We start from the raw sequence: 26,709 nt of genomic DNA, 5'->3' as shown, positions 1-26,709 counted from the left end.
TCATCGCACCCAGTTTTCAATAGTTTTTTCGATCTTCTGCTCTAATAACACACCTTCAGTTTCACAGTTTGTTCTAGCTAAAAGTTCTCGTTTGACATTCTTTATTTTCTTCGGTTCCAGGGATTTCTCCCAGTGAAGAACACATATCAGAAGACGAAGATGACGCAATCACGTACTCGGATGAATCTGATAAAGAAGGTTCGAAGATAAAAACAAAGGGTGGAAAAGAAACATCAGTAACATCAACAACTGGAGGAAAGAAACGAAGAAGAAGAATTCTATTTACGAAGGCGCAAACGTACGAGTTGGAACGACGTTTCATGCATCAGCGTTACTTGTCTGCCCCTGAGAGGGAGCAGCTAGGCCGCATGATCAACCTTACAGCAACACAAGTAAAGATATGGTTCCAGAACCACAGATATAAGTACAAACGACAAAAGGAAGAACTAGAATGCGAGCAGGTTTCGCAAAAATATAATATCGACTCACTGCGTCAACATCCCCTGCCTCCTATAATGCTCCACAGGGAAGACATTTACAGAGAAACTATTGACTATCGCTCGCTGAAGACTTCAGAACTACATCACAGCAATGGGTGCACTGTCGATTGTCACCATCCAATTGAACGATGCGCCTCAATAGATTATTGTCGACCTGCGTTTTATTCGGACGTTTGCAAATGCTGCTATGGGCACGACAGAGTCATTAAAACCCAGCATTACAGCTACCCTAGCCATCCGAAAATTTTACTCTGATACTGACAAACGGGAACTGCAAAGCTGTGCACGTTGCATATGAATTCACAGCAAAGTTTCCTTATATGTAAATGATAATTATATGTAATATCTGAGGAATTGTAAATTGGATTCGATGAATTATCTTATTTAGTGAAAAACCAACACGTACATGAGCAAGAGGTTACAGATTTGAAACGGGGCTTATGCCTTCTGTAGATTTTGCTACTCCGCAAGCCCCTCCGTCTTCCCTCGGGCCTTTTGCTCTTAGTATCGCTGTTGATAAATACCTAGATAAGGAGAAAATTACAATTTTAATGTCTTTATTGGCAAACATATTTGCTTGGTATACCCAAGTATGCAATTTTAGATTATGCTAGTTTAAGATGTTTGGTATAGAAACCGGCAAACAGGGCCCTGGACACCTGTACTTTACCAACGATCTTAAAGGCAATCTGTCATGACGTTGATTGGTAATAAGAACAAAGGGATTTCTATTGTTTCCAGTCCCTCTTCAATTTATCGCATTGTAAAAAATATGGCGGAGCGCTGGAATCGTGTTTAGGCTATTGTTCCAGCTATTGTTCTCGTTAACCAATCCACAACGAGACAGATTGCCTTTAAAATGCTAAAGCCTGTGGTTTCATTACCAGGGACTTCAGCTAGCGGTTATATTTTGTCCATTGCCACCCATTTTGCGAAACTACAGTCCACTCAGTTGTTGTTTTTAATTTTATCAACCCTTTTATCAAACTCTTGGAATTTGCCATCTATTTCCTGTTTAAATATTTGTCAGACTTTTTATGATTCTAAAACAAAACTTTATGGGTATTGCAAAGCAAGGAAACTTTGGTGTAGTTGTTATTTTTCAATATCATTTTCACTTGAAAATTGTGCAACATTTGCATTATATTCACCAGTTTTTCACTTAACATCACAGAGCTGCAAACACCAAATTTGCGTGAATTCCTGTAAATCATTTGCTTTAAATAGCGAACTGTAGATAGCACTTAATTAAGATGCAAATAGTCAAATCAATTTAAATGAATGAATGAATGAATAGTTAGTCTGTTTTCTTCTCACCTCCATTTCTTCAAAAGTCCAACTCCAATATTTAGCCGCTAATGATTTATCAGCGGCGCTAGCTAAGTTTGGAATAAAGTTAACACACAAAATGAATGAATTCCATGTTCTCTATCTATTAATGTAATGATTTTTAACCTTGTTAGGGACCTCATTTTTGTTTGTGACTGGAATAACGGTTGGAAAGTTTGATTTGTTCAAGATACGATATTTTAGACTTCTTCATGTAGTTGGGAATCTGGTAGATATCAATTGGAATCCATTTTAATACAATGTTACGCTTGGCACAAATATCAAGGCTGTATTTTCATTATGGATAGTTTCTACCTATTCTGACACTTAAAAGGATGTAAATAGATCTATGCGTATGCAGGGGAGGCTAAATAAAGAGGGGAGGCTGAGATGAGGCTGTTATCGAGGCCTTATCGAGATCAAGGGCCAAGGCTGCCTCAAATCACTGTTGTGATTTCTCTGACATTTATGTTAGATACATTACGTTACGTTAGATATCTTAGACTTAAAGGCATTTGACATGCTTAAGTACAGCGAATCCAAAAATAACTTAGGTCAAATTTATCAGAGCACGCGCACAAGAAAGGTATTGAAAACCGCTCACGTGAAACCACTGCACGCTGTTCTAGGATTTCACCGATTTGTAGAAAGGCGGAAACTGTTCACGTGTTTTTCTCTGTGCGCAATTTGATTGGTCAACCGCTCGTGGTCGAGTGGCTGTAGGCCACTTTTACTTGTGTCAAAGGCCCTTGAAGCAAATGCAAACATTTTCAAGCTAAAACTAGTTTTTAACCTAAATCTTAGGCTGGGCTGCAACTGAAATGAATGTAGATTTTGTTTATAAATTGACATTTGTAATCAGACAATTAGGCCGGGATGATCCATAGATGTATAATATATTCAAAAGCAGCTCCAATAGTGTTACTAGGTATTCAATGAAACAGTAAATTAAGCATATGAAATAGCTTGAATCACTGGACACAGCTAGTATAAAGTCTTTTTAAGCCTTTTTTGGTTAAATATATTTAGGATTTAAAATTCAACGAGTTTTTAGAGTCAAGAAAGTATTCAAACTGTTCTCCGCGAAACAGGGACCGCGCACCAGTCTAAATGAAGGAGGGCTGAAAAGGGCGTGACGGAAAATTTTTGAGGCCACGCCCACTAGAGCGCCGGAAAACGCCCCTTTTTGAAAATACTGGCTTATTTTTTACTAGGGTTTTATAAATAATCTGGGTCAGAGAAGATATAAACAGCTATAAAAATAGATAAAATTAGTTTGAGGATAATAAAACATCAAGAAAAAGACCTAGAAAAATGAACAAAAGGGTTCCAAGTTAAGAAAAACTGCTACTACTCAGGATTATACGATTCAATGTTGCGTTAGAGCATAGTTAGAGTAAACTTGTTTTCTAAAAAAAAGTTTTCTAACCTATTATTGCAAAAAGGTGGAGGGGCTATAGCCCCTGCCAGCTCAATGGCTGCGCGGTGCCTGCCGTCAAATAGACTTTACTTCTTAAACATCCCTTAGAAAAACCCTAAAGTAAAACGGGGTTTAGATATGACAGTTTCGTTTCTTCTTATTTCATTTTGGTCTACTTCACGGTTAATGACAATGTGGCAGCCACGTTGTTCTGTGTCCTGGAAATCTTAATTTCTAATTTATGAAAATAAAGTATGTCAAGTTTAAGCAGTTTATAGATGTGTTAAGATGAGGCCAAAAACTCAATTATTGCACTGAAGTACAGCATAACATTAGATTAAGACACGTAATAACGAGATCAGACATCACATCGAGGTTACTCGTGGTTAGTCCAATTATTCGAAAGATCCTTTGATAGAAGTCACAGACTCTTCATTCGGAAAAACTGTTCTCAGAATCCACAGCAGCCGTTAGTTGGCAGCCATTCTTAAGTAGCTTATCGAAGCAAAACGTTCACTAGTTCCTATCGCATTTATGGGATTGTCCCATCATCACGCAGTACTTATAACAAACCGCTTTTAAGAAAAGAAAGAACTCTTTTAAAAGTGACTGGAGATTAGCTTGAATTTAAAAACGGTTTTCATTATATGCCATGTTCTATATTATATTTCGAAAGTATTCATGTTTTGCCTGATGCAAACTCGCTATGCACTATAAGTTAAGCCGAGACAAGAAATGTTTTCAATTAACTCTTACTACATACAGCATTTTTCCCAGACGTAGGAATTCTTTCTACACGTTTCAAAGCAAATTTTGTTATATAAGAATGAAAAGATTGCTAGTTATTGCCTGGCAAGTAAGGTTATGTGAACCAAAATTGTGAACGTTCTAAGGAGTTGGAGCCTGCTTTTGAGATTTTATGAGCCGGCTGCGTGTGCTTTCCTTTCATAGAAGAATGTTGACTGGTCGAGTAAGCTGTGAATTTGTGACCCTTATAATTAGCACCGTTGCATCTATTTGTGCAGCTAATTGATCTCACAAAATCATGATTTGGAAAGGATCAACAAAACCAGATAGAATTACGCGTCCTTTCGAGTCATGAACAGGTTGCTGATCAAACTTTCTACCCAAAAACACATCTTATTCACTCCAACGTTTCTTTATGTTTTAGTCAATCGTTAACAAGCCATCAAAAGATGTGTCTCTTAATTAGAAAAGCAAAGTTTAAGTTACGTTGTAAATGGGTGTCAATGGAAAAATCGTTTGACAAATTGATCGATATTAACTCATCGTTCAGCTGTTTAGTTAAGGGAGTGGCTAACTCCACCTTGTTGTACACAAGTAGGCAGGTATTTGCTCTTGATTATCTCGAGTAAAGCGCATGTGTGAAACACATACTTTAATTATTTTGCCCTCTTATGGAAACATCATGCCACGTTTTACTCTTTTGTGCTAGAAGGACATTTCATTGCCTTCAGGAACAGAACCCGTTATTGACACAGATAACAACCCACCCCCCCCCCCACCTCATAATTTATATTATAATTTATGCTAAATTATTTAAAAATTACCACGCCCTGCATGTCCGTCTGTTTAGCATGACTTACGTTGCTTGTTGCTGCATGTAGAATATAGAGTCAAGAGGGTATCAATATTTCCTCCGTATTGGAAAAACAAAGAAACAAAACTGGTGGTTGGGTGTGGCCCTAAGGTTTCTTTTGTTTTTATTGGCCTTCCTCACGGTCGTTGACCTTGTGATTGCCATGTTTTCTTGGCTCTGGTAAGGGGCCATGCTTATGGCAACGATGGTTGATAGAATGTCATAGTTTTTACTGTTACTGCTCCTTTTTAAGTGCATATTTTGTAAATAGAGTTAGCTGAATCAATCGTATAAAATGAGGATTGCAATTCATTTGTATGAGAGCAGATAAAATGGATTCAACCTGATTTTATACGTTTATATATTTAATATCAATAAGACTTAATTTTTGAAGCGTCACAGCTTCTTACCCCACTAGCCACTGCTCAGGCTGCACCTAAATTTAGCTCTTAGCGTTTCGTGCTTTATGCTCTGGCACCATTTGAGTGCCTCTTGGTAAGCAAAAATATACAAAGGATTAAGCAACTGCGGCTGAGTATGTTGAAGTGAGATTAAGTATATTGAGTTATAGCTAGTTATTTCTGGATAAAATTCACAGTCACGAGAAAAACCGTTAAATGTCATACCATTCAGCTGATTTAAATTTAACTTTGCAAAATTGATTTGTTTTTTGTATTGATTGAATATACAGTATTTCTTATTCCTTCTGTTCTTGCAACCCTGGCTTAGACTAAGAGTCTGATTATAAATATTGCAAACTAGTAAGTCCATATTATAATGATAATAGAAACTTTTTTGTTAGTGTCTCTTGGTCAAAATGTTCGCCCCTTGCAAATCGTTGCCATGCTAAAGTTCCATAGTTGCTTGGTGTTGTTGTTGTTGTTGATTATCGTTGTTGTTGCTGCTGTTTGTTATGGCTGTTGCTGTTGCGATTTCTATTGTTCTTCTTTCTATTCTTCTATCTTTTGATGTTTTCTCTATCATATTCAGTCCACGTTCATCGGTATTATGAAAACTGATTCAAATGTTTATTATCATGATCGTGTTTTGAATGAAAATGTAAGAGAACGACGATACGACACGAATTGAAACTTCTCTTGCCAGAATGTTGTTATTTCACATATCAGATTTATAATTATGTACCATTACATCCCCATAAATAATTCAGCCTTCATTGAGACTAGACTTAATCGTGCTCTTTTCAATTACATAAGTCATGAAAGCAATCAGAAACCTATAAAAAGAAGAACCTACTTAGCTTAATGATGTGGTGATCGGACACACAGGTTGAATCCTATCTAAAATAAAGACAATGATTTCCTGTGAGATGGTTCTAAATTGTGTGTCTCTTCAAGCACCTTTTTGTGCATTTTTAAGTTGTTCATTTTTGTTGAGCTTCGCATGTGTCATAGTCGTTGTCGCACTTTCTACGTGAGTTTATTCGAATTTGTCGACCTCAGGCCATTTCGAACGACGCCATATCAAACCTTTTCTTTTGGCACTTGACATTGACACCCACAGAATACAATGGCTTCAACCAAATCTCAAATCCTAAGAACGCCTCCTTGATGTTCAATCATCTGGAGGATGATTCCTTCACTTATCTTGGTCACTCACTCTGATCATGGAGACATTACATCATTCATCTGTTTACTGTTTTCAATGATGTGTAATCATTTCGAGTAATGTGGGAAATTTTCCACAGCGACAGCAATATATTTACCAACGTGCCTGAATGTCTAGCATAATCTCTTGTTAGAAGACCCAGGCAACATTTCCAATGGTATGAAATCTTCAGTAAATTTTAAGGGGTTTGCCGCAACGTAGTCTTTTATGCTTTAAGCCCATTCTAGTGTTATGTAAACCTTTTTGTGGTGCCAGCTAAAACCTCGGAATCGTAGATTAAGAGTTACATATTGCTAATCTAATCTCCAATTGCTATTTTGCCTCGTTTAAAAGAGAGGTCAACTAAAGCCAGCCATCTCAACATTTTACATATGCGAATTCGATAGTTTAAAATATCTGGCTCAAAATTCTATGACTATGAGTAAAATGGGCTCAAAATATATATATTGATCTGCATGTAATATATCGTTGAAGAAGACTTAAATTAAATAAAGAGCACCAACATACGAATGTAAAAAGAAATGTCCCTCATCCTGAGAAATTTTTTTTTGGAAACGTTGCAAACATTGTTAACACTCTGTACAAACATTTTTTACGTTCTTTATTTTTCTGCTATTTCTTCTAAGTTGATATTCTCTCCTACCAAGCTTTATGGAGGAATGTTTTTTTGCCTGGAAGCCCCTCAGTCGTTTTCAAGAGATAAAGTCAACTTCCATTAGCTTCCGTCTCATTTGAAAAAAAATCAGTTTTGTCAACAGCTACTCTGCGACGTGCGCACCTTCGATATGTCAGAGCAAATTTTTTTCAATGAAGTTTGAAAACTTCCCTTTAACAACAATTTGATTCCACATCCTAATTTATCATACTTAATGTATTGATTATGTACTAAAAACAAAATTCTAGCTTGGGTGCTGTACAATGTAATAGAATAAATCTAGGAATTTAAGTAAAGTTGTACTAAACATCACAATGACTTCGTGTACTGCCCCCGGCCTTTTGTTATAACAGAAATGCCCCACCCATGCTCTAGTCACCTTCCCCTTTATAACCTTTTTCAAATGTTCGATGGGAATTTATTGAAATCTGATTTCGCTCCTATTAACGCATTTTTATGTGTTTGGATAGCTAAGGAATGTCTTGAAATTTTACCAAAAGGTAGGATGAATAGCAAGCTTGAAATTCTTTCACAAATAAATCGGCTAAGTGAAATTGAAAGGCATAGGTTGAAATTTCAGGATTCACTGCAAATAACTGTATTACGCTTTTATTGAAATGACCACCTTGCATTTTTATTTATTCTTAATTTCCTAACTTTGACTTAGGTTATGTCGAAAGCAATATTTCAGATGTTTTAAATTGCTGCCTCAAAGATTGAGATTTTTAAGCACATATCCCGAGTACTATTAGTAATAACTTTCTAAATAACTACTCGACTTATTCTCTTCTAAGTCCCTCCTCCTGCATTGTTTGGGTATTTAACCTAATCCATGGTGTAACATGAAGTCAGACCCGTTTTTATCTCATATCTTCCAGATCCTTCTAGCACCTCTTTAAGCGTTTATACATTCTTAATGTCCTCATATGCTTGGTTAATAAATATTTTTCTTGACAGTTGCTCTGCCCTTTTCATCATAAGTTTGGTAGCCTTAAGCTTCTCTACAAATCACTCTTTTGGTGAGAATCTTAGTTTTTAGATGGATTGTTGGAAATAGTTTGATCGTCCTCCATTAGCAAGGAGTTGCTTGTATTCATCTTCTGTTGAACTAATCTTAAGGGCGCCAGAGGCTTTCTAGATACTCTCAACGTTAGATTTAAGGGTTACCCAATTTCTTAAGTGGCTATCAAGGCCCTGTGCTTTGAAAAGTAAGCCAAAGTTAATTTCATGAATACGAATTTAAATGATCTCATACTTCTGTAGCTTGTTCTAGCGCCATTGCTTGCTGTGAGAAATGGTAAATAGATTTGTTTGAGACTGGTTCAGACTGTCTTCATCATCGTGAAAGATAAAATCAGGGATGTTGTTTTATCAAACCAAAACATGAAATGCTGGGGTCAAAATTTGTTTAGCATTTAAACTCCACGCTGTATTTGCTTTTCCATTAACTTGAAGCGCTATGCATTGATCACTCTGATAAAAATACGAGGTTCAAAGTTGGTTGTAAGTTTTCCTGGTTCTGATATAGAATGAGGTGTAATTAAATGCATATAGTGTTCTGAATTTTAGACATTATAGTGAGTGGAACGTTATTATGCAGTATTTTATAGTAGACGCTACTTAAGTATATTCATTAAGTCTAAAAAATGACACAACATCCTTTTCATGTTTATTTTGTATCTTGCCTTTCAAGGCTATTTTTCCATTTGTTTTTATTTTTTATGATATAAGAGAGTTGAGGAATAGTATCAAAAATATCTTTAATCGATAAATAAAATGGGGTGTGAGTGTAGGATCTGGAATGTGTACTTTCTAAATGATTCACCAGAATATACGAGTATTGTAGTATTTGATTGGTTACTATTTACATCCTAGTATTAGTAGTGACTGAGTCATCAAGTGAATTTCGGACAGAATCTGAGCTGCATGTATAACTTTATCTCCCACTCAAAATGCAGACAGAATACCATTCATTTGTTAACAGAAGAGCGCACTGATAGCAACCTATCAAGTGTTTCTATCATCTCTCGTAAGAAGGGCATCACTTGAGGCTGAATATATAGATGTTACTTGTCATCGTAATGATCCAGTTTCAGATCAACTGGACAATGATGACATTTTCTTTCTAGTAAGCTGGCACCAAAGTACAGACTTTTCACCTTCTTCGTGGGAACTTGTGATGTGAAGGAAATATCGCTTTGTCTAGAAAATAGCAATTAATGATCTTCGCCATCTGAATATCCAGATGTTCACTTGTCAAGGCGTCATGTAATTATTAAGTACGAACAAGAGATATGGCAGTAACTATCAAGCTTGCTTTATGGTCTGTACACAGAGTACGTATTGTATAAAGTATAGTTTTAAAGAATATTGAAGCCGCCAGAATTTGAGATTAAACCAAAAATAATGGTTTAATCCAATTAGATGTGTAATTTTATTGTTCTTATGAGCTTTTCTGATTTTTTATCTGATTATTTACTTTTAATAATTCCCTTATTTTTCGTTCTAATTCTAGTCATGATTGATTTTTATAGCAACTTAGTTATTTGTGTAGTCCTATCGGAGTCAAGTATGTAATCTATCGTTCTGTTTTATTTTGAATCCATGCTTTATTTTGAATCTCCTCCACATCTTATCTCCTTCACATCTTAACAGTTTTCACGTTTGGCGTTGTACATTGCATGCCCATATATGAGAATTCCATTACCAAACATTGAATTAACATTTCAAACGCACCATTTCAGTCTGCTAATGAATTTCTCACATTATTCCACTTGGTTTTCCACTTGTTCTTCCTTGATATCTCGTAAATATAATTTATAAATATATTGTGGCCCAAAATTGAAAATATTTAAGAATACCGAGTCTTAAAAAATATATTGGAGTCCTATAATAAATTTTCTGTTCTGGTTTCTTAAAAATTCGTCTGTCTTGGTTTGGCACGTGTTTAGCTCTTCACCTGCCTACGCAATGGCTGAGTCTACTCGCAGCACTGTGGCATCGCCATGCTGCAGTATATCACTATGCATGTCAGACTGCTAAGTATCTTAAGGTATTAAGGATTTGTCAGAATGAAAACCTTATGGGTGGGATGGCTTGATAATCACATTATGGCGAGTATGATAAAGCAACAAATTCTTAGTGGTGCTTCGCAAATCGTCGATTCCATGATACCCACCCACCATTTATGTGGCATGGTATTACCTAATTTCATACCACTCATCGCAAACTATATTTTATCTTCGGGCTGCATTTCAGCTTTCCGCCATCTGTTCAATGACAGTTGCCCAGCCCCTATTTGTCATGATACTTAATTGACCTTTTTTGTTCGTCTGAATTTTAGTTCAATCTTATCCTACATTAATTTTTTTTCTGAATCATTGAAATGTTTTAAGAAACCTTTGCACCCTTGAGGCTTACCCGATGTATTTGCGCAGTGGGTCGATTTCACGAGACCTTTGAAATAGAGTCTACTATTTCTAGGGAGGGGGGTTGGTGGTGTGGGGGTAACTTGGAGGGCTAACTATGTTGCGTGACATACAGATGGATTGTCTCGGAAGGTGTTTAAATAATGTTTTAAGGACCACGCCCTCGTCTTTAGCAGGCCTTTTTGCACTTTAAGGCGGGGGAGGTGTCAAAACATAGTGGAGAGTTGAAAGAAACGTGAATACTGACAAATAACACTAGAAAAGATTAAGGCTTCAGCATGTACCGATCCACTAACGAGACAGCAATTAGGGTTAATATTACACCGTATAAAGGGCTACCAAAGCAGAATAGCAGTTAGGCTATTTTCTTTAAAGAAGAAAATAATATGGAAATTAGCCGAAAGTACTAATTGAATTGTTTGAAATTATTTTGTACTTTTGAAGATTGTATTTTGGTAAATTGAATTGGCAACGGAGGTCTTAACGTCAGCTATTACGCAAATTGACGCACCCTTGCTCAATAAAAAGAACCATTTAAGCTATCAAATCGTTAGACTCGATAAAAAAGAAGTACAATTTACAATATTCTATCGAAGAGCGTGATAAAAATTTGCATTTTAACTGTTGGTTTAAAAAACAAGTTGTCTAGCTCTTTTACTGGCATACGATTAAGGTTCCAGCGTAGAAAATTCATCTTTTAGAGCTTTTCTTTTATGGATATATTATTCATGCCAGAGAATATGTTTTGCTGCCTTTTAGGCTCCTGCGCAACCGGTATGCTTTGCGGCAATAATTCGAAAACTGGCGAAATATCGTACTGCATGAAAATACAAAAACAGTTGGACAAGAGCCTTTAATGAAAATAATAACTGCATTATACACACCCTATGTTGTCTTGTGGTGCAACATTGTCTTCTGTGTAAATTTGCTCAACTTACCCCGTAATAATTTAAGAGCAAATTAAGAAAAATACACCCTTGGAATTTAGGGAAATTTACGACGCCCGTACCAGCAAATATGGAAGTCAGTTAACTGGCTCTTATGCTGAAAATAGTGTTGAAGCAGTCAAAATAATCGGACTTAAATATTACGACATTTGATACAATATCATACACAATATCAGCATCTTATTATCTTTTTTAAGTTGGTGTCATAATTCTTAACCAGCATTTTCGCACAGTTATTTTCAAGCTGTAAGGTGACAAAATGTTTCCACGGTGTTCGGAGACTTCAAGATATTGCCTTCATCGAACAATATTGAACAGACGGCTGTTATTACTCTCCACTTAAAAGTGAATCAGTATACCTTACGTGTGAAGTGCGTAGTCTGATCTGTATCATTCAGTGTCCTATTTGTCATTATTTCCCTTCGCTGACAAGACAAAAAGAAAAAAATAGTATCATTTTTACCAAACTGATCGTCAAGGGTGGTTTTTCATTAGGTTGACGTTCCTTTCAATCATTTCATGTGGGCAGGTGATATAATATTGATCAGCTTTTTTGAGTAAGGGAAACCTGTCCACGTTTAAACGCTATCTTGTTTGTTAACGTTGTTGCTGTTAGTTAACGATGTTAAGGTGGTAGTTAAGATGATGATGGAATTTGTGCCCAAATCTCCTTGACAGTAAAAAAGGGTAGGCCTTTTTAGTATGAGAGATTGAAACGACCTCTGTTGGGTAGCCATGATCCATTTTGTTCTTCTATTCTTGTGAGCTATAGTTTTTTTAGATAAATTTTTCATGTTTTGAGGCCAGGGGAATTCCATTATGTTGACCAGAAAAAGTTTCTTTCTTGTAAAAAACGGTTCTCTGAAATCCACCTCATTTTTAAACATAAACGCCACGACAGATCAAGGAGATCTTTTGCTTCTTTTCAATAGTAAAGTTGGGAGCAGGATGTAACAAACTTAGTTTTTTTGTCATATTTCTGCTCTAATTTGACAATTACAACAGTGTCATCAACATATCGGAAATAAGCCGTTGGTTTTTTAGATTCGGTCAAAAAATCTGTTTTCGTAAAATCTAGCAAAAATCTGTATTTGTAAAATCCAGCTAATGCATAAAGTTTCATAAAACTGCATTCAAATCCAAACACGGTATTTTTGATAGAATGTCAAATACCTTCAATGTAAAATTCTTTTTTTTCGAACTCTATGTCCGATTTTCTTCCAGGAGATTGTTAAAAATGCCTCATGGAGGTTCTTCTCAACTTGAAGCTTTATGCCAATTATCAAATTTTCTTTCAGAGATTCTGCTTACTGAAGAAAGATTTCATGGAGGAATACACTCGTCTCTTCAAGGAACAGGTATACAATTTATCGTAGACTTACAAGATTTGACGTAGCCATCTTTTAGCACTATCCACCTGATCATACTTTGAACAAGAAAGGCTTTTCAAGTCATTTTTAAGAATATCTCTCGCAAATTTATTTACAGCTTGTATGCCAGTAATACTAAGAATGCTTTTAGGAGAGAACCTTTTAGACAAATTGAAGGGAGCATCTTGAATTATTTGTCGAAAGGCCTCGCTCTAGGCCTTTTAGGCAACGCAGTCATGGAGTAACTGGCTACACCTGCTCCTCCCTATACGTTATTTTGGCAAATGAGGTCCATTCCATAGGCGCCAAGGTCATGTTGACTTTGGGGCTAGACCCTATCCCCCCTTCCCCACAAGCGTGATATTCGGGGTTGACAAATAAGTGTATCGTATCAAATAAACGAGTCATTCATTATTTTGAACAGCCAAAAGCGCTTAGAGGTACCTATATAAGATAGAACACATCGCATTTTTATAGCATCATCTAAAATTTGGAGTGTTATAGCCAATTTTGTTGTTTGCTCTTGTTTCAAATGACTGGACTTCCTTTCTTACTGTCATGTACACAGTTGTATGTATCATAGTAAGATAGCGTATTTGAGAAAAATTGGAAATTTTCTTTTGCTTTTTGTTTTTACTGAAATTGATGAAAAGCTGCCATTCTTTTATCGGTAGCAATAGAAAGTAAAAATCTGACGTCATGAAATATTCTTTTGGAATTGTTCATTTTGGGTCATATAATCTCAAAGAACACCTTAAAATACCATTAAATATGCAAAATCTGTCGAATATGTCCTGAAATTTGCTGAGATATTGCCAATGAAAGATCTGAAGTATGCAAATAGATATCGGTTAACTTGGTTGTGTTTATAAAGTTTAGAAGCAATGCTAGTTAACTGTGATTTGATAGTAAAAGAACATGACCAAATTTCGGTAAGTTTAAACCCAACTTTGTTTAGATTAGACTATATATCGATTTTCGTGACGTCAACACTTTCAAACTCAGAAATGTAAAGTTTGCTCTGTCAGCACAAATGTTTTAAAAATGACTCCATATTTACCTTTGATGAAAAATAATGTAGAGTCTTAATAAGGGATTCTTTTGTCTTTCAGTATGGCATAATTCATAGATATGATACGAACAAACTTCGGAATGTGGCGAAGTTTTTTGGACATCTGTTGTATAGTGATGCAATACCGTGGACGGTGGGTACTTTTACTTATGTTTGCTTCTTTTTTCGTTGGGACATTGTCCTTAGTGTGCGAAGTTTTTCGAATTCATGTTAATTAATGTTCCATTAATCAAAATTGTGGAAAGTTGCTGTTTTTATCGATGTGTTTCTTTAGACAGCAAAATTATTGTAAGTATTTAGCAACAGAACCCCCCTCCCCCTTCTCTCTCTCTCTCTCTCTCTCTCTCTCACTCACTCTCTCACTCACTCTCTCACTCACTCTCTCACTCACTCTCTCACTCACTCTCTCTCTTTAAGATTTTCATATAAAACACCAAACTAGCTTTTGCCCTACTTACATTGTTTTTGTGAATTTTTTATTAATTACTTTCCCTATTAGATTACTTTGAGAATAATCTTGCTTTAGCAAGTGAGAAAACTGTGTTTGCCACAACACGAAAAAGTATAATTTCTGAAAAAATTTTCGAATAGAGAATATTCTAAAAGCGAATTAATTGCAAAAATTTTTCTGTAAAAAGAAAAAAATTGCAAAGAATTTCAGAGACATGATTTTTTCCCGAATATTATATAAGGATAAAAAAGAATGAGTTACGGATAGGGGAAATGAGTTAGAAATTGTTTACCCTTGTAGTTTGCTAAAGTTGTAGTAGAGGTCTCAGTATGAAGATGCCGGTCACATAACATATCAGATAATGAAGACTTTAAACAATTTGAAACGTGAGGGAGGGTGAAGCTTTCTACAGACACATCTTTATCTCCCGTATTTCCTTAAAAAAAACTACATCTACATTTGTGGAATGATTTTTTGCGGCTTCGATTTGAGGGCGGCTCCTAATTAGCTACTTTCCCCTGCACATTATCCTTCATAAAAATCCCGTCTATTGCTGTGTTCGAGTTGCAATACAGCTATTGTTTAGTTAGCCTCGTCGCCTGTTATTAGCCTCGTTCCTAGGACTTGTACCCTATAATTCATAGAAAATTCCCTTTTCTTACAAGGTCCCTTTGGAACGTTATCAGTCGTTTCTGAAAACTTATTTTCTAAGACTCTTTCTGAACTCTGCTTAAAGGTCGTTTACATTTATTTTATTGATCATTGTTTTTGAAGGACAGCTTCTATTTACAAAATAATGTACGGCTTCATCTTGAAGTAATTCAGCCTTAAAATCATACAGTGATGTTTTCAAATACGATTTATGAAATAACCTAGGAAAACGGACGTGTAGAATTTACTTACGTTCAACTAGAATTTGTTTTTCTGCCTCTGAACGTAGATGTAGTACGAATTAATGGCCTGATTCGCATGCAGGTGGAATAAGCTATCTCACTGCTAAGCTGAGTGCAGATTTTATGTTAATAACATTAAAGTAATTTTTCTTGCAATGTCTTATTTTCTATTCAATTATGTTTTATGACCCGCGATTTGTTTCTAATTTAATGCTTGCATTGTCAAGCTTTCTTCTCGAGTATACTGTTGTGAGCAGCTTCCAGCCTGTGTGCGTTATTTGAATATGCGCAAAACGAACGCCACAGAAATACAAATTCATATTAGTTAACCGTATAGCTCAGTTATTTCACAAATATTTAATGTCTTTGGCTTTCTATTTGATTCCTTCTCACCACTCTCTTAGTAACTGTTATCTCCTCTGAGTAACTGTTCTCTGACGTCTAAACTGTTTCTTGATGTATTGCTCTCCAATAGCTTTTGAACAAATTCTTCAGGGCTTTCTTTAATTCCTGCTCTTGGCCGTTTTTTCCACTATCATAATCTTATCTTTATGTGTAAATTTAATAGCTCCAGCTTATATTCCAATTTCAATTTCAACTAGGGTGCCCACGTTTCTGAAGACGCTATTTTAGTTCTTTACATCATTGACCCGTTTCATCGTGTTAAGATTTTTTCTATTTGAAGTATTACAGAAGTGGACCGCTATACTCATGTTAGATATTAGGTGGCATGTGCTGAATTGATTTGGTTGCTTAAAAAACCCCTTATAGTCGCCCAAATTAAATAATCAAGGAAGCTAGGTAGTTTTTGGTCACCTGTATTGCCATTAAGGGAAACATGCAATTTAAACCGAGAGTGATATGGGGCAATTAGAAGTTTAAAAATTAAAGAATCCAGGTTTAGTATACTTTGATGTGATTGATTCTACAGATAACAGTTTTGGAAATCATGATAAATTAAACAGTTGATCTCATACAAGCTATGGTGTGCGGTGTGTATCCTTTCTAGCTTCTCGGCTTTTCAATATTTCAGCATAGTCAACATCATGTCACGTGATTAGCTTTCACAATTTCTTTAAAGGTAATGGAATGCATTAAATTGAATGAAGATGATACCACAAGCTCCAGGTCAGATGTCTAATTCTTTCCATGCTTTTTGACGTTTTTTGTTTGCATAATTGTGTAATTGAAGCCCTTCTGTGATGTGTTTTGTCTCATCTCAAGATCTAGCAACTTTTAAAAAAGGCTCGTTCCCAAATTGCAAACCCAACTTTTCACCGTGTCAGCGAAATTTATTTCACAAACAAGCTTTCCTTCAGAATGGAAAGTCTTCAAATCTATTTTCGCTTCGAGTTTTTATTTTATTGGAGATTTTTTCCAATGGTTTGCCACTTTTATCAAAAAACCCTCCGAATTCAACTATTTTGTTTGTAAAATAAATGTCCGGAACTATATGAATGTGAAACTCTTTGAACGCACTATTCGCCAATTTAGAGATTTGCTTCAAAAGAGGCTTTCACAATTTCTGTAAAAACGCAACTTTAGGTCACCTTGATCACTATTGGCAATACGCAGTCTTTAGTCCTTGTGACGATGAGTGACATCACCTATTCAAACACTCTCTGTTTCCACATGCTAGATTGCGAAGTCTTTGTTTCCATTGATCAGTCCCAAACGTACTAGTAGCTCATTGAAATGCATATCTTTAAATAATGATGCCGATTTTTTCTTGGCTTATGTTCTGTTTTGTCCAGTCCTTGTAACAAAGTTCTCTGCTCTGGGGGCTTTTCTCCCAATATTTTGCGGTTTGTGCATAAAACCACGTGTAACATTCTCTTTTTATTTTATAGCCGTATTTTCATCAAGATACTGTTCCAGTGTATTTCAGAGTATTTTGGCATACCAAAATTCAATGAAAGAATCCGCGATCCGTATGTATTTGCTATTTTGCTCGTATTTGAGATTTAACCCATGTCTTTCCAATTTAACCTCTGTCCAGTCATCTCTACAAGGCTTGTCTTCCATGTACTAGGTCTTCATTGTCTTAGAGAATATTTACTGTCTCTGTAGAGTGGGGATTCTAAGCAACTAGAGAGTTTTTGGACTGTGATTTAGTTTGTAATACTTTTCCAGCCATCTCTGTTTTAAGACATCTCTCTTTATATGATCGAGAACGTTTTGCAGGGATTTCCCAATATCACTGATTAAGCATAGCCACCCCGAGGGTAGACATTTTATTTTATATACATTTCTTACCATGTTTCGTTGACAATTTGTCATTGCTTATTTTGATGGCTTTAAAAGGGAGAAAAAATCAAATGATTTTGGCAATGATGTCCAGCCTCTCCAGGCACGGTTCTATTCAGAACACAAACTAACTCGTGGGTGTGCTGTCTATAAGCATGTTTTTTAATTCTTCTAAACGGTATTTTCAAGGCGATATTATATATGATCAGAGCCAAGCAAGTGCAATTAAAGCCATTCAAGGCGATATTATATATGATCAGAGCCAAGCAAGTGCAAGTGCGTTTAGCTGGAAGGGTACTTTTTTTCTCGTGATGAAAATGTGTAAGACGTAAATTGGTGTGTCATTTAAAATCAGTTAAAAATTTGGCAAGATTTTGTAAGAAATTTACAATCTTACCACTTAGTATTTAATACAGAGCAAAGATTGTAGAGTAACGTGACATTAGTTGGAGAGGGACATGGAGGGGGTGTGAGGGTGTGTGGAGGGGGTGTAGAAGAATGTTGAATGTGTGTAGGTGGAACTGTGAAAACGCCTGCATGCACCTGTTTATTAGGTTTTGCTGTAAGACTTTGAACAGAGTAAAATACTATTACACAACATTGTCTCTTACATTGTTGAAATTCGCTAGTGCTTATGTATTCAGATAATAGCTATTTTTTCTCGATGTTTGAAATTTACATTTGATGTTTGTTATCTTCCACGTCCCTTGGCCCGAAATCTGTCGTACTTCAATTTCGAGGGCTTATATTCAAAACCCTTCAATTTTTGTGTCGTAAGTGATATTTTTTTTCATTTCCAAGGGTACTGGCTCCATTTTTTGAAGGACTCTTTCCAAGGGACAACCCGCGGGACACGCGTTTTGCAATCAACTTCTTTACAGCCATTGGTCTTGGAGGACTTACGTACGTATATTCTGACTTTTTTAATTCAATAATTTCCTCAATCATGACTTCACTGATTTGGCTGTTATCAATTCGTTTTTGAGGAAGCAAGGTTTGTTTTTAATTTTGAAAGCTAAGTGATATTAGAATACTGGCATCATAGGCAACCTGGACGTTTCTTCCTTTTTTCGAACTTTCAACCAGAAGAAAAATCCAGAAGATTCAATTGTGTCTTCACTTTTTTTTCGAATACAAAGTTGAGGCAATATGGAAAACGAGCTTATGAAAAGCTTTTCTAAGCTTTTAGGCTTTTATTAAATACCAGAGATTTTATTTGTAGTGACGATTTGAGGGAACATCTTAAGAATGCACCAAAGAAAATGATGGCAAGGCAACTTGATGCTTCTTCCAGCGATTCAAGCGAATCTGAAAGTGAGAGTGATTCTAGTAGCGACTCTGACTCGTCAGGTAGGACATTGATGTTTTTTATAGTGACTTTAGCGACTAAGTGACTGCGGGGACCCTGAAATTGACTGTTTTTCGTGTTGTAACTCAGACTTCTGACATTGATTCTTTTTCCATCCATTCTACCACCTTTAGTGAGTTCAGCGACTTTAGTGAGCCTGTAAGTGATTGTGTCTCGAGTAGCGACTCCGATTTATCATGCTTCACTTGATGCTTCTTCTATAGACTTAAGCGCATAAAGTAAACTTGAAATGTGCATTGATTAAGTAGTGACTCCAACTAGACAAGATGTTGATTCTAGTCTTCTAGATATGATACCAAACCCTCTTTATGGGCTCTTTTTGCTGAGAAAGGTATCCATTTTTTTTAGTTTTTCTCCATATGATGCCTAACACGAAATGATAACTCAGTATGGTTACTAACTGTCACATGCGACTGCAGTTTCAGAACTTAGTTTTTTTCATGGTTTTCCCCTTTATTTTTCGCAAATATCATCTATTTATCTACTTTTGTAGATGCCTCCTCTTCTGATTCTGACTCATCCGATTCTGAAGCCGTCAGGAAAAAGTCAAAGTCTTCCAGGTAATTACCAAATACCAAACGTTCCAGCCACTTTTGCCACTTTCTTATACCATTGGTAGAAATGGCTAACAGGCCTGTAAATCTTAGAATTTTCTTTTTCTTAAACAATTTAAATCTTTTGTAGAACAAGTAAACTGTCTTTTGTAATCGATTCACTGATTCAATTAGAATTTTTCTTCTCGTTGCTATCCCAGACAATATTTCAAAGACAACTTTATTTTTATCTCTCTTTCAACTGCATATTTCAGTTCCAATGCTTTTGTCTCTTAACATCACTTGATATCTGAAACTCTTGTTGTTTAGTTGCCCAACGGTTGTTGTTTTGTTCTCCCTGGACATTTTTTGTACTTAATTGAAGTTTAGTTTATATTCGTTCTACCTGTTATATTTTCTGCACAGCGCTCCTATTTCGGTGAACATAGCAGCTTTAATTTATTGTCTCTTTTGATGATTATATCTATTTCTGGAACCTTTATCTTAACAACTGGCTTTTTATATATTGCATCGTGAATTTATTGGTAACTATTGCTCAGGGATTGTGTTAAGTTGATTTGATATGATTTAATGCCTCAGATTCTAAGTTGACGATATTTTGCTGTATTGTATCATTTTCTTTACATCTTTTTGTACAAAACTTGGGTTCCTTTATCTATTTGTTTATCACAATGGAGTAAAGTTTGATTGAATCTCTATAGACGAAGAAGTCCAACGCCAAAGAAGAAAAGATCTAAGGACCCAAGGAGGAAGTGAAATCCAACGGAAGTTAAAAATTGAAGAAAAAACCAAGCATTAAAGTGAGGCTGAGATGAATTTGAGGCAGCAGTAAGATCTTTTTTTGGATTTAACTCGGAAATGTTTGTTTTTCAAAGCTTGGATTTCTGTGACTCATGACATTAGCCACTTAAGGGATCTGTTTGCTCAAAATCACTGTAGTATTCTGAAATCACTTTTGATATTCAAATGTCATTGGCTAGATTCGTATAAGTGCAACCTCGTGGTCTCTTTGTAAAGCGTTGTGTCTCTAACATGTGATTAAAGGGATACAGCTGCTAACATTTTTCTCTGAAGCAGAGAGATTTTTGTAGTTCACTGGTTAATTTAGTCTTTAGACATCAGTGTTTGATTTAACGCTGTCGACAAATAGCTGTTCAACTCGTAATGGATCAAGTATTTAAGGCTGTTGTCTCAATAACGAGCTCTTTTTCAGTAGAGGAAGGCATATATTTAATCTTCCATAGTAGATTCATTGAATGATATTCAGCTTAGATGCATTTTGCCTAGTAAATTACTGGTCTTTGTCGATAAGGTGTATTTGATGAATAAAGAAACAGTAACTTCCTGCAATTTATCACAGAATAGAGATTAAACTCTATTCTGTGAGTTTATCTAGGTTGGGTATGTTTGACTGTAGGCTTTAATCTAAGAAATGTGTACTCCTGAACTCTTTTCTATAATTTTACAAGAATTGCATTTATTCTTTTCCTGTGGTTGCTGTTTACATCTTTGTCTTTCTGTTTACGTTCTTGATATCAACTCCTCATTTAGAACTATCGTGATAAAATGTGAAACCTTCCCCCTAGGCATTTTTTATCATATGAGATGCTAAATTCATGTTGAGGGACTCGTTTTACTGTTGTGTTTTATCATCGAACTTCTTTTCGTTAACAATTTGACTCGTTTAGTTTTTATTGAATATGGGACTCGGCTGGTGAGATCATTCAGTTCCAGGTTTACATATCAAATCCTAAATATTCTAAGATATCCATTTTCTGTATGGCTGGGGTCCTTAGATATGCATTTGATATGCATAAGATATTCAGGTATACATATCATATTCTAAGATATGCATTTGATTTTCTCACGTTTTTCACAGTTAAGGTATTTGCAAAACTGTGATTTCGATGCCTCTTAATTGATATGTAACTGGTACAGGCATTTGTTAAGTGCAATCCCCAGTACCTGCGTGGTTGTTACCTATTTGACCCATCATGCGCTCTAACATCATCTCACTGTGCCTATCCAGCGACCCTGTCAATCAACTCAACGATCTCCTAGTTTTTGATACAATCAGCTTATTTTTCCATTTGTTTCGTATAATCATTTCTTGATGATTCATTGAAAATGTAAAGGAGTTGCGCCATGTGCTCAATGACATACTTAAAATTCGAACCATTCTTAGCACCTAGGATATATTCTCTAAACCCTGAGGTGATTAAAGAAATTTCCATTCATTTTCAGCCTTATCTGTGTGGATCTTTGAAGTCTTTGTTCAGATTTTTCTCTTGCAAGCAGGGTTTGTGCCACTAAGGACGATCGGTCAGCTGGGGTCCTTGTATGTTCTACCTCAAGCTCTTTCAAAGCGTTTCTTTTCATGCAAAAGCTTTCATTTTCATTTATGCTGCGTTTTATTTATCGCTTCTCTACTTAATTTGCTCGCCATCATTTAAGAACCGGATATAACATAACGGTCATTGCAAATCTTTGTTGGTTTCCTAGTGTCTTTCCTGAAACTTGTCTCAACTCAGAAAGCGTTTACACGTGCTCTACACCTACGCGAATAAAGGATTAAATATACCGTCCTTTCCAGCTTCAATTTCATGCACTTTTATTTAAGACATATCATTTATCTTTGAAATACAGTGATTTTTCTGATTCAATTACCAAAGGGACTTGGTTACAGACTCCTTATCGTTTGCTGTTGAGTCAGAAAGACAGCAGTGGTTGATGCTGTTGTTGTTGTTGCTATTTCTGTTGTTATTGATGCTGTCGCTGTTGTTGCTGTTGCTTTGTTTGGAAAAGAACTGTCATTTTTCTTAATCATTAAGGAATTTTGTTTGTTAAAATTGCGCATTATGAAAGGAAATCCTGACATAAGGGAAGTGTGTGTTGTTTGTTAAACAGTTAGAGTAAGCGGTACGTATATAATAAATGAGAGAACCTTTCTTTGCACTTGTTCTAATGCGATTGGGGGCCTTTAAAAGCTAGACAAAGAGAATTGAAAACAACACCAGACGTAAATATACATCCTGCTTACATAATCAATCGTAAACCTTTTCAAGCATTTTTGATATAAATGCTGTAAGCTACTTCACATGATTCCACCAAGATGCACATGTGATTTGCAGCTTTTCAATTTGAACCTTTTGCATTGTTCTACTAAACACATGCATAGATAATCAGAGAGAACGCTTACTGAGCTTTAGTTTGGCCTCTCGATACGCGATCGCTTCTGGCCCTAAATCGAACTGTGTCGAACAATGAACAGGAAAACCATTTCCCAAACATCAAAATTCGCCAGGAAAGAACTATATTTTGTGTTCTTATCTCTCGTTACTTTACTTGGTAGATAATGTTTTCCCTTGATAACGGGTTTGCTTTTAAGCTGGAATATGTGAACAAGACTTGACTTTCTTTTATGTTGATGTTTTCGAAGTCACTTGATAAAGATTAGGACATAACGAAGTGGTACATGAGTGTTTATTTCATATGCTTTTGTCTTCTCGATCAAAGAGTTCTTTATAACTAAACGGCTGTTCTTGCTGGGCCTAATTCATCGCACACTTGGACTGTGAGATTGAAGCGACGTTTCAACGGGGTCTATACAAAATGAGATGATAGAGGGCTATTGCCTATTAAACTTGTGATAATCGCTACACGGGGGAATCAAATTATGCATTATTTCTAGCTGATTTTTGGAATATTTTTATTTTCATTCATTTTACGGTGAGCCGTGCAAAGAAACATTTCCGTTTGGGAAATATGGAAGGGAAAATGTTGGTAGACAGTTGGTTACGTTTAAAGTTGTGTATTTTTGCAGTTTTGATAATCGAGTTACAGGCTATGAACAGGCTATGAACGTTCAACAGCTATGAACAGGCTATCAAATTTTCCATTGCTTTAATAAACCATTGCTTTTTTTCCTAAAAAGGGATGTTGACCTAGTCACAAGGAAGACGAATCACTCCTTATTGCCCAACTTTTAAAAGCAGCTTTAAGGAGCTGTCCAAAGAGCTGTTCAATAGAATATTAAGGAAAGTCGCATGTACATCTGTTTCACTTTTTTAGAAGTTTTAGACATAGAGGGTCTGATAATGGAAGAGACATAACTCCCTCATGGCATTGATAATAGAATCTCCCTATCTGGTTTAATGATGCAGTGAATATATCATTGGAGGTAAAACATTCCTTGGCTGTCTTCAGCTTAAAGAAGCCTTTCAGTTTACGCAGAGATATACTCAGACGAGTTTTTTGTTCGTTTCTAAACAATTCATTATGTTAGAGCTAACGCCTTCCTTTATTCTACAAAATTTGCTCTTGCTTTGCTTTCATACATAATTTTCCTTATACTACATCGATCATCAAAACGAAAACTTTTTGTAACTGCGTCGTCAATCTGTCTGCGGAAAAACAGAGCAACCAATACTGTGTGTAATGTGCCTGACACCAACTCCTCCGCACAAGTTATCTTTGGCGTCCCCCCGTGTTATAATTCCTTCATTTCAAATTAACATGAAAAGGAGGGCAACACTCTTAACTGGAGAAAACCTGAACGAAGAAATTATTATTCCCTTGCTCATAGCTGTGGAACATGTCGTTTCTCATTAAAGACATTCTCGGTGACACCGTTGACGAAGATTCACCTGTCTCCTCGTGCGCGAAAGAAACTTCATTAAGAAATAGCTCTCACAATTACGAATGCAAAGGTTATGTTAGAACGAGTTCGGGTACGTAGAAAATTTTTATACAATTTCATATTGCTGAAATGTCTGCATTCATGGCAGATTTAAGTTTGAGCTGTACCTCAAAGTTTTGTGTTTTCACAAACGTTTTGCAATATGATCAATATTTCCATCTCGTTCATCTTGTAGCAAAAGTGCTCTCTTATAAAGCTTTTAGAATGGCTGTCAAATATCCCATCTCTTTGTTAGGAATTAACTTTTAAAAATGTAGTAGCCTTTTCCAAGTCCTCTGCTTGGGACAGGGTGCTTGAGAATCCCCATGACACGAGATATTAAACGATACCCTTATCAAATGAATTCAGTTTGAAATTGATGCCAAATATATGATCAAAACATACTACATGACACTAATAAGGAACATTATACTGAGATGTTTGATGGAATATAACACTTTTTGATATTCTTATACATTTTGGCGTTTTCATTATACTTGTAAAGCTAATGTCGCTATTTATTTATTTATATTCATATTCAAAGCAATTGATTCCAAATTAGATGGCTTCTTTAACTAGGAAAAAAGCGATCACTTGGGTGTGACTTTTATGCATGCATACATTAAGAGAGTGATGGAAAAATCTTTAAGTTAGAATAACCCGACCAAGCGCAATACGCCTTGACTTAGCAACAGTATTAAACAGACTCGATCCAACGGTACCAAACATTTTTTATTCATCTTGACTAAAGAAATGTTTACTAAAAAAGTCGCTTATTCCTTATGAATTTTTACCTTCAATTCATTTAATTTGATGCACCTTTCAGTTCTCCTGACGGCATGTTGCCATTTAGAAACTACAGGTAAAACTAGGACATGATCTTTGTTAACTCTCACCATGTCGAAAAATTGCACTCAACTCCATTCAGGAATTTTATTTATATTCAAACATGCTTGTGCTAAGTAGTGTTCCTAGCAGATCAAGTTGAAAAATATACTAATTTGTTTTTTCTAGCATTTATAAGAAATGACCAAATCCTTTATTGAAGCTTATAACAAAATGGAGCCAAGATAAAATGGGTAGACTTGCATGATGAAATTGTGAGTTTTTTCTCTCATTAAAAAAATATTCGTTTTAGGAAGAGATTCAAAGGGCGACTGCAGGACTCTGCTAAAGGATCGACAAACGAGTGTTGATCAAATAGGAAAGAAAAGGAGAATTCTTTTTTCAAGACAACAGACATGGGAGTTAGAGCGAGCGTTTCGATACCAACCCTATCTCTCCTCACCAGAAAGAGATATGCTTGCAAGAAGAATACATTTGTCACCTAATCAAATCAAAATATGGTTCCAAAATCATCGTTACAAACTGAAAAAGTACGTAAAAGATGTTATCCAACAGGCCGAATTTGATAACGATTATTCGCTGAACACGGGTTATGGGAAACAGGGTTTGTCAAAAAGAGAACACTGCCATGTTTGTTTTCCATGTGAGAAGGAACGACCCTTCACAGTGGAGTTGTTCGGCAGAAGTAACTTTGGTCCTTACATGCAGCAAAACCCGAGGAGTTGTACTTGCTTCTGTAGTAGCATTGCTAATCGTTATACTGACACGCCCTTTTCTTCACATTCGTATAGAATGGCACATCGCTAGAACGATATCTGACAGCTTATGAGTTAGGCGTAATCAGGACTAACAATTTTCAGGTCGACAACGTATTTAAGCAAAGTTCGTCGTGAACAACTGTCCTAAGGACTTGGGGCTTATTGGCTGTGAATTACTTTTGCACCACCGGAAAATTGCAAACTTTGTGCAAATTAAGTATAAAAATAAAGCCGGTGTAATATGCGTTTTGGTACCCTATATAAAAGTGTAACATTGTGAAACACAACGTGTTTCAAATCATGTGATTTCATCGTAGTGCGATGTTACGGCACGTTATGAGTAACAAACTGAACACAATGCTTTTCGAGCTTAAAATTTCACATTTGCCAATCAAGCAAACTTTGAATTTTTAGGTGGAAATCACTTCTGTTAATTTGGACATGAGCAAAAAATTGTGAATACTTTGTATATTTCGTTTGTAAAACTGTGAAACGATTTCTTTGGAAGCGAGATATAAACTCAATTTCATAATTGTCTTAAGTTATAGATAAGTAATTGTTTTGCAATGGTAAGCTTCTATAATATTCATGTGCCACATAATTTGTATTAGCTTTAAATTTTCATTAGATGCCAAAATAGGCTGGATAGTCTGTTCTTCTGTTTTGTGAATATCCTTGCTTGCTGTGAAGAAAAAATATATATAATTTGAAGGTGATTAATTGAAGTCTTCAAACTTTTTCAGGCACCGCGCAGCCATTGGGCTAGCAGCCCCCCCCCCCCCCCACTTTTTTGCAATAATAGGTTAGAAAATTTGTTCAAAGTTTACTCTAGCGCAACTGTGGAAAGTTTACTCGAACGGATCCATGTAGTTCTTCTTGACCCTTTTTATTCATTTTCTTGGCGTCTTATATTGTTAATCTATTGTCATGGTAATTGTTCTTTTTTCTGAATTAAACTGTTGCAAG

General features: G+C 35.9%; 3 protein-coding genes across 3 annotated transcripts in view; all 3 read left to right on the top strand.

The window, feature by feature from the left end:
- Positions 1-12,797, top strand: part of LOC135681526 (uncharacterized) — a 36,130-nt gene extending 23,333 nt beyond the window's left edge. Inside the window, exon 2 of the mRNA XM_065196044.2 lies at positions 121-12,797. Coding sequence (XP_065052116.1) covers positions 121-755 — 635 coding nt within the window. The 3' untranslated portion in view covers positions 756-12,797. The remainder of the gene's footprint in view (positions 1-120) is intronic.
- The window catches only part of LOC135681521 (pre-mRNA-splicing factor CWC22 homolog), a 64,422-nt gene extending 43,468 nt beyond the window's left edge, over positions 1-20,954 (top strand). The window contains exons 20-27 of the mRNA XM_065196039.2: positions 12,804-12,863; positions 13,988-14,080; positions 16,373-16,419; positions 17,142-17,222; positions 18,340-18,441; positions 18,761-18,888; positions 19,401-19,467; positions 20,163-20,954. Coding sequence (XP_065052111.2) covers positions 12,804-12,863; positions 13,988-14,080; positions 16,373-16,419; positions 17,142-17,222; positions 18,340-18,441; positions 18,761-18,888; positions 19,401-19,467; positions 20,163-20,217 — 633 coding nt within the window. The 3' untranslated portion in view covers positions 20,218-20,954. The remainder of the gene's footprint in view (positions 1-12,803; positions 12,864-13,987; positions 14,081-16,372; positions 16,420-17,141; positions 17,223-18,339; positions 18,442-18,760; positions 18,889-19,400; positions 19,468-20,162) is intronic.
- Positions 20,955-21,243: 289 nt separating this feature from the next.
- Positions 21,244-26,506, top strand: LOC148958702 (uncharacterized). Its single transcript, XM_089111783.1, has 2 exons — positions 21,244-24,191; positions 25,278-26,506. The coding sequence occupies exons 1-2, from the start codon at positions 24,056-24,058 to the stop codon at positions 25,790-25,792; spliced, it is 651 nt and encodes a 216-aa protein (XP_088967909.1). The 5' UTR covers positions 21,244-24,055; the 3' UTR covers positions 25,793-26,506.
- The last annotated feature ends 203 nt before the right edge of the window (positions 26,507-26,709 follow it).

Source organism: Rhopilema esculentum, chromosome 12 (genome assembly GCF_057945365.1).
Source record: "Rhopilema esculentum isolate cy_ngs chromosome 12, ASM5794536v1, whole genome shotgun sequence".
NCBI classification, from domain to species: domain Eukaryota; kingdom Metazoa; phylum Cnidaria; class Scyphozoa; order Rhizostomeae; family Rhizostomatidae; genus Rhopilema; species Rhopilema esculentum.
The sequence above is the reverse complement of the archived record's forward strand: the minus strand, read 5'-3'. Positions and strand labels throughout refer to the sequence as shown.

Bases quoted from the DNA above. Each gene is read 5' to 3' on its own strand.
- LOC148958702 (XM_089111783.1), top strand. From the start codon at position 24,056: ATGTCGTTTCTCATTAAAGACATTCTCGGTGACACCGTTGACGAAGAT. The intron at 24,192-25,277 runs GTACGTAGAAAA...TATTCGTTTTAG, and splicing joins TTATGTTAGAACGAGTTCGG to GAAGAGATTCAAAGGGCGAC.